Source organism: Gobio gobio, assembly GCF_949357685.1.
Source record: "Gobio gobio genome assembly, chromosome: 9".
Classification (NCBI taxonomy): domain Eukaryota; kingdom Metazoa; phylum Chordata; class Actinopteri; order Cypriniformes; family Gobionidae; genus Gobio; species Gobio gobio.
The window spans coordinates 56,830,462-56,837,961 of NC_137115.1; the positions used below are offsets into that span (position 1 = coordinate 56,830,462).

A 7,500-nucleotide genomic window follows, 5' to 3' on the forward strand; every position below is an offset into this window, starting at 1 on the left:
TATATCACCAGATGCGTTCTCAGGTACCGAAATTTGGTACCGATTGATTTAATGTGAATCAGTACTCGGAAGTACCGACGTAATTCGGTCGGTGCCCTTAAAAGTACAGAGTTCGGTACCCAACCCTAGTCATGACCTGCTCGCGTTAGTCTTTCGATCCGCAGGCGAACTTTCAACACTTTCTCCATAAATTGAACAGGGAAGGCGGTCGGTCGAAAGTTTACTTGATAAAATTTTAAATATGGATATTTTTCTTACACAAACGCATCGATTTGCTTCAGAAGGCCTTTTTATTAACACCCCAGAGCCGCGTGGAGCAGTTATATGACGGATAGATGCACTTTTTATAGACTTCAAAAACAGAGCAACTATGAATCAAATTCTAATGCTTAGATTAGCCTGGACTTTTGTAATATAACTCAGATTTTATTCGTCTGAGAGAAGAATGTCACACACACCTCGGATGAGCTGAGGGAGAGGAAATCATGGGCTAATGCTCATTTTTGGCTGAACTATCGCTTTAACACGCTTTAACACGCTTTAACACGCCATGACAGTTCAGCTCACACAGCTTCATTTTCAGCTTTATTAAAGCATTAGCTCACTTCACAAATGAACATTCCCTGATGATTTCCTCATCCCAGATGTTCATGTCTTTCTTTCTTCATAAGTTTTTTGAGGAAAACATTCCAGGATTTTTCTGCACATAATGGACTTCAATGGGAACCAACCAATCAGTGCAGTTTCAGAAGCTCTGATCCCAGACGAGGAATAGAGTCTGATCTAGACAAACCATCGCCACATTTACAACACACACACACATTTATACACTTTAACCTCAGATGGGCGACTTAATGAAAATCAGGTGTTCTCTAATGTTAGTTTGGAGCCCCTGATATTTCATATAAAAATGAAATTTCATGCATTTTCATAACATTGAAAATAAAATTCTATAACTTCAAGTTCACTTTTTTAAACATTTCTTCCACTTCATCAATAATCTGCCACGTGTCGTGTTTAAAAAGAGACCAAACTTCAGTCTGTGGTGCAAAGATTCAGGATTTATCACAGTTTAAAATGGAAATTTTATGCTGAAAAAAGTGAATAAATGGATTATAACTCCTGCATAAATATCATTTAACGCCATAAAACCCCCCTAAAAACACAAAACATGAACTAAAAAACATTATCAAACTATAATATAGTACAATCATTGCTTCACTGAGGTAAGAAAAATACATTTTTAGTCATTTTTGACCGAACAGTATTGAAGGATTAGCTAATGTACTGAAGAATATGAATTCAATATGAAAACTGAACATATCTCTCTCTCTCTCTCTCTCTCTCTCTCTCTCTCTCTCTCTCTCTCTCTCTCTCTCTCCTCAGAGGAGTATCAGATGCTCTGTTTGATTCCTGATCCAGACCGACCAGGTCCTGGTCCTGGTCCTGGTCCTGGTCCTGGTCCTGGTCCATATCCTGGTCCTGGTCCTGGTCCATATCCTGGTCCTGGTCCATATCCTGGTCCTGGTCCGTATCCTGGTCCACGTCCTGGTGACCCAAATGGCCCATTTGACCCTTTTCCTCCACGGCCCACATTTCCTGGCCTTCCCCCTTTGACCCCCAGACCTGGTAAGACACACAAACACAAGCCCGCATAAGTGCTGAAGGGATTCATGGATGTCTAACAAACGGATTGGGATATGACGTGTTTATATCAAACATATTCTAGTAACTTCTTACTGCCTATGTCTCAACATCATATGATCCAGTTTCAGGGCGATCTGAGTGTGTCAAACTCAAGAAGCTTCAGTCGCGGATTCAGAGCTAAATCGACGCGTTAAGAACTATATTCACAATTTTCCACAACAATAAACAACGGCAAATAGCTTCATGCAGTGGGGTAAATCGCGCCGCCACTGTTCTCTGAGTGACCAATCACGCTTCTCTGTCTGACAATCCCATGGACGAGTCTGGGTTTGGCTGTTGCCAGGAGAACGGGACTTGCCTGACTGCATTGTGCCAAGTGTAAAGTTTGGTGGAGGGGGGATTATGGGGTGGGGGTTGATTTTCAGTGAAAGGAACTCTTATGGTGCGTTCACACCGGACGCGAATGAAGCGTTTCACGCGAGTGATTTACATGTTAAGTCAATGAAAAGACGCGAATAGACATCCCGAATGACACAAGCTGAAAAATCTGAACTTTGGCGGATATTCACGCCGCGATAACCAATCAGGAGCTTGCCCTAGTAGTGACAACAATGAGGAGAAAATCTGTATTAATATCTGGTTCAGACAATATGATTATCACTGTGATAACATTAAATAACATGAAACACAACCCAGTCTCTTTTTGTTAAATGCAAGTTTATGTTTGATCAATAATACAAAAGTATAAGTAAAAGCTATAAGAAGCTACACATGAAATAAAGCAAACAATTCAGTCAAACATTCAAAGTCAGAGCTAGTCGGCTACAGCGCTAACGTAAAGTTAAAGAGCCTAAAAATAATAAAGTAATGAAACTTCTCTTTGCCCTCAGACTAAACGATTCGCCAGGGAACAAATGATAGATCCATGAGAGCAAAGATCGTCCGTTACAAGACGAATTATAGTTGGAGCCGCCACAGATCACATGTTCAGAGAGGAGCTCTCTATAAATAAACCACACATTTGAGCTTTAAACAACTACATTATCGCCTGAAAAAGCCTTAAAACTATGTTTTGTCACACATTAACAGTAGATTTTAACAAAAAAGACGTGTAAACACAGCCCATGTCAGCCAATGAGACGAGCCGCTGGCAGAAGCCCCGCCCATGAGGCGATGTCACGCCTGTTGTGAAGTGAATGTCAAGCGCGAATGAAGCGAGTAAACTCAAAATGTTCAAGCGTCCAAATACACGAGAATAGCGCAATTTATTCATGTTATTCGCGTCCGGTGTGAACGCACCATTAAAGGGATCCCCTGGTGTTTAGACTTGTATGGCCTAATATAACATAAATTATGTCTCTTACTGAAATATGTCATAGAAAACCCATGAAAGATCCGGCGCCATTTTGTTTGCGTTCTAGGTTGATGATGTAGAGCTGTCAAATGGGCCAAGTTGCACTCGGAAATTAACTGGTGCTACCTGTAGCTATTCTTACCACAACACAGCTCGAAACATGTTTCAGAGTTAAACGAAACCAATCAATTGCTTTGTAATTGTAATTCTACGTCATCAACCTAGAACGCAAACAAAATGGCGCCGCCCATTGTCCAAATATATCATGGATTTTTGAAATAACGTGGATCAATGTTATATTAAAGCAGCACTAGGTAACTTTTCAACCTTTATAATATATTTTCAAGACTCTTGTGATGATACATCGTCTTACAATAGGTTGAGTGACACGTCTGCCATAGCCTGACGGGGTCTGTATCGTTTTTAATCGTACTTTTAAACTTCGGGTTTCGGGTAGTAACCCGAGAACAAAAGGAACTACAAAATTCGACTGCTTTACGGCATATACGTCACTTCCACCACCACTTCCTTAAATTCAGACGTGCGAGCCCAACTATCATTTGTTTGCCGGATGTTATAGTCATGGCCGAAGCGGCACAGAAAAATAAGAAAGCAAAGGTTTTGTCGGAGGAAAGCAAAAAGAGGAAAGGAGAAAGTGATGGGATTAAAGGCAGAGGATCAACATTGGCCAGCGTTTGCTCGTTGGCGTGAGCTGAAGGAGGAGCGGCTACATTCTTACAAGTAAATACATAAGACGTACAAAATCATATTTTAGGATACCTAACATGTCTGTGATATCGGTTTATTTGTCTAGCCTCAAGCTATAATGCAAATCGATTTTTCAAATGTGCAGATTAATCTATGGTAGCTTGATATTATAATATTGATGATGTATGGTTATTACCTACCAGTCAAACATTGAATTGAAGGATCATATAGATTCTGTAAAACGGGAACCAATAGACCAGGCTACTATAATGACACTAGCTTGTAAACGTGAGCATCGCGATCATTTGGCATTTGAAAAAAAAAATAAAACCCATGAAATGATATTCATATGACATGCTGAAACATATGCCACTGCACCTGAGATGAAGACATTTCACACACAAAGCATGTGAACTCCTGCCGTGTTCAGGGCTTTCATGTCAATAAATGCACGTGCGATGCATCCCCTGATGTAGAGTGACAGAGTTTACGATAGTAGTAGAGGACAATACTGTTTCCCAACTGTAGGGGGAGCCGAGAGCAAAACCTACCTAGTGCTGCTTTAAGCCATACAAGTCTTAACTCCAGGGGATCCTTTAATGCTTCACCAAGACATTTTGGACAATTTCATGCTCCCAAATTTGTGGGAACAGTTTGGGGACGGCCCCTTCCTGTCCCAACATGACTGACCAGTGCTCAAAGCGCCTCCATAAAGACATGATGAGGAGTTTGGTGTGGAGGAACTCGAGTCCTGACCTCAACCCGATAGAACAGCTGTGGGATGAATTAGAGCGGAGACTGAGAGCCAGGCCTTCTCGTCCAACATCACAAATGAAGAATCCCCATAAACACACTCCTAAACCTTGAGGAAAGAAGAGCTGTTAGAGCTGCAAACTCCATATTAAATCCTAATGGGATGGCATTAAAGCTCATGTGTGTGTGAAGGGGCGGCACAACACTTCCCTACAGTCTCTGATGGTGCGTTCACACCGGACGCGATTCGCGCGAGCGATTTACATGTTAAGTCAATGCAGAGACGCGAAATGGCATTCGCGCGATTTAGGCGGCGCGAAGGACGCAAATTGAGCGGTTTGAACGCGCAAATCGCTCAAGTTGAAAAATCTGAACTGCGTAAACCAATCAGGAGCTTGCTCTAGTAGTGACAACAATGAGGAGAAAATCTGTATATTAATATCTGGTTCAGACAATATGATTATCACTGTGATAACATTAAATAACATGAAACACAACCCAGTCTCTTTTTGTTAAATGCAAGTTTATGTATGATCAATAATACAAAAGTATAAGTAAAAGCTATAAGAAGCTACACATGAAATAAAGCAAACAATTCAGTCAAACATTCAAAGTCAGAGCTAGTCGGCTAACGTTACAACTGCAACGTACAGTTATAGCCTAAAAATATAAAATAATGAAACTTCTCTTTGCCTTCAGTCTAAACGATTTGCCAGGGAACAAATTATAGATCCATGAGAGCAAAGATCGACCGTTACAAGACGAATTATAGCTCGAGACACCACAGAGACATCAGAGCCAGCGGCAGAAGAACTGGCTGAGGAAAGGTTGATCTCACCGGCTTTGACGAGCGCTGAGCACCGCTGATCCACTGGAGCTCACAACTCCGAAAACAGCAGATAAAATGTTCAAATAGGCACTCTTTATATAAATAAACCACAGATTTGAGCTTTAAACAACTACATTATCGACTGAAAAGTCTTAAAACTACGTTGTCACACATTAACAGTAGATTTTAACAAAAAAAAAGACATGTAAACACAGCCCATGTCAGACATTTCTCAACGAGACGAGCTGCTGGCAGAAGCCCCGCCCATGACGCGAATTCGTGTCTGTTGTGCAGTGAAGCGCGAGTAAACTCAAAATGTACACGCGTCCACCTTCGCGCGATTAGCGCAAATTATTAGAGCGAAACGCGTCCGGTGTGAACGCCACATAAGGGCGTTTTCACACCTGAAAGTCCGCACCAAGGTCCGAACCGAAGTTCATGTTTTGAAACATTTTATAGATTTGGTTAGTTTTGGTTTGGTTTCACATTGCAATTATGCGAGCGCACTAAAGAACTGTACATGACACACTTGTGTCCACTCGTCATCATGTGGGCGGCATCTGGACATTGATTGTTTTGTAAATGGATGTGCGTCTTTGACAAGAGTGAATGAACGGACGCATATCGCTGCCACTAGTGAACACTCGCATTGCTGGACTATTTTCTTTTCGTTACGTTTAAAAGTGGACATTTCTAGCTTTATATTCACATATTTCTCATGTTTGTGAGACGAGTATCTGCTGAGTTTCGGTTCATTTGAGACGCGCTCCTGTTCATGTGCAAAGCATGTGATCGCTCCCGCGATTATTGACTATTTGCTTCTTATTTATTAAATCCAGGCAATTATCTGATTAAACGTTGATTAAAATTAAGATACAATTTATACAAAACGAAATTCACTTTAAAGAAAGGCTTTCTAAGCAAAACCATCCCAATCATTTCTGACCGTCTGTCTTCTGACATATTGCGCATCTTTTCACTTTTCATAATCAATGTAGCCGAGATGAAATTTAAAAATAACATTATAATATTTAAACATAAAACAGGAACTTCCTGTAAATGCTCTGAAAGTCTGAAACATACAGAAAATGCTTTCACACTAGAAACAAACCGAACCTTTGTTCAGTTTGATCCGGGCTGAGATTGCCTCTTTTGGTCTGAACAAATTTCGTCTGTTTGGTCTGGATCGTGGTCAGGGGAGGTTTCACACCTGTAATTTTGATTCGGACCAAACTGAAAAGTCCGAAAATCCGGACCAAACAAGGCAGGTGTGAAAGCGCCCTAATCATGAGAGTTCGTTGACAAGTAGTTGCAAAGTTATTTCTAGTTAGTGGAGTGTCTAAAGTGCACCATCAAAATTTCCAGCGTAATTGCCATGAGTTTTCCGATTTACATGTTAAGTCAATGCAGAGACGCGAAATGGCATTCGCGCGATTTAGGCGGCGCGAAGGACGCGAATTGAGCGGTTTGAACGCGCAAATCGCTCAAGTTGAAAAATCTGAACTGCGTAAACCAATCAGGAGCTTGCTCTAGTAGTGACAACAATGAGGAGAAAATCTGTATATTAATATCTGGTTCAGACAATATGATTATCACTGTGATAACATTAAATAACATGAAACACAACACAGTCTCTTTTTGTTAAATGCAAGTTTATGTATGATCAATAATACAAAAGTATAAGTAAAAGGTATAATAAGCTACACATGAAATAAAGCAAACAATTCAGTCAAACATTCAAAGTCAGCGCTAGTCGGCTAACGTTACAACTGCAACGTACAGTTATAGCCTAAAAATATAAAATAATGAAACTTATCTTTGCCCTCAGTCTAAACGATTTGCCAGGGAACAAATTATAGATCCATGAGAGCAAAGATCGGCCGTTACAAGACGAATTATAGCTCGAGATGCCACAGAGACATCAGAGCCAGCGGCAGAAGAACTGGCCGAGGAAAGGCTGATCTCACCGGCTTTGACGAGCGCTGATCCACTGGAGCTCACAACTCCGAAAACCGCAGATAAAATGTTCAAATAGGCACTCTTTATATAAATAAACCACAGATTTGAGCTTTAAACAACTACATTATCGACTGAAAAGTCTTAAAACTACGTTATCACACATTAACAGTAGATTTTAACAAAAAAAAGACAACACAGCCCATGTCAGACATTTCTCAACGAGACGAGCTGCTGGCGGAAGCCCCGCCCA

General features: G+C 40.9%; 1 protein-coding gene across 3 annotated transcripts in view; it reads left to right on the forward strand.

Annotated features, from left to right (window-relative positions):
* The window catches only part of fbn1 (fibrillin 1), a 251,586-nt gene that overhangs the window by 50,822 nt on the left and 193,264 nt on the right, over positions 1-7,500 (forward strand). For all 3 annotated transcript variants that reach the window (XM_079825341.1, XM_079825340.1, XM_079825342.1), the window contains one exon: positions 1,387-1,629. In XM_079825341.1, coding sequence (XP_079681467.1) covers positions 1,387-1,629 — 243 coding nt within the window. The remainder of the gene's footprint in view (positions 1-1,386; positions 1,630-7,500) is intronic.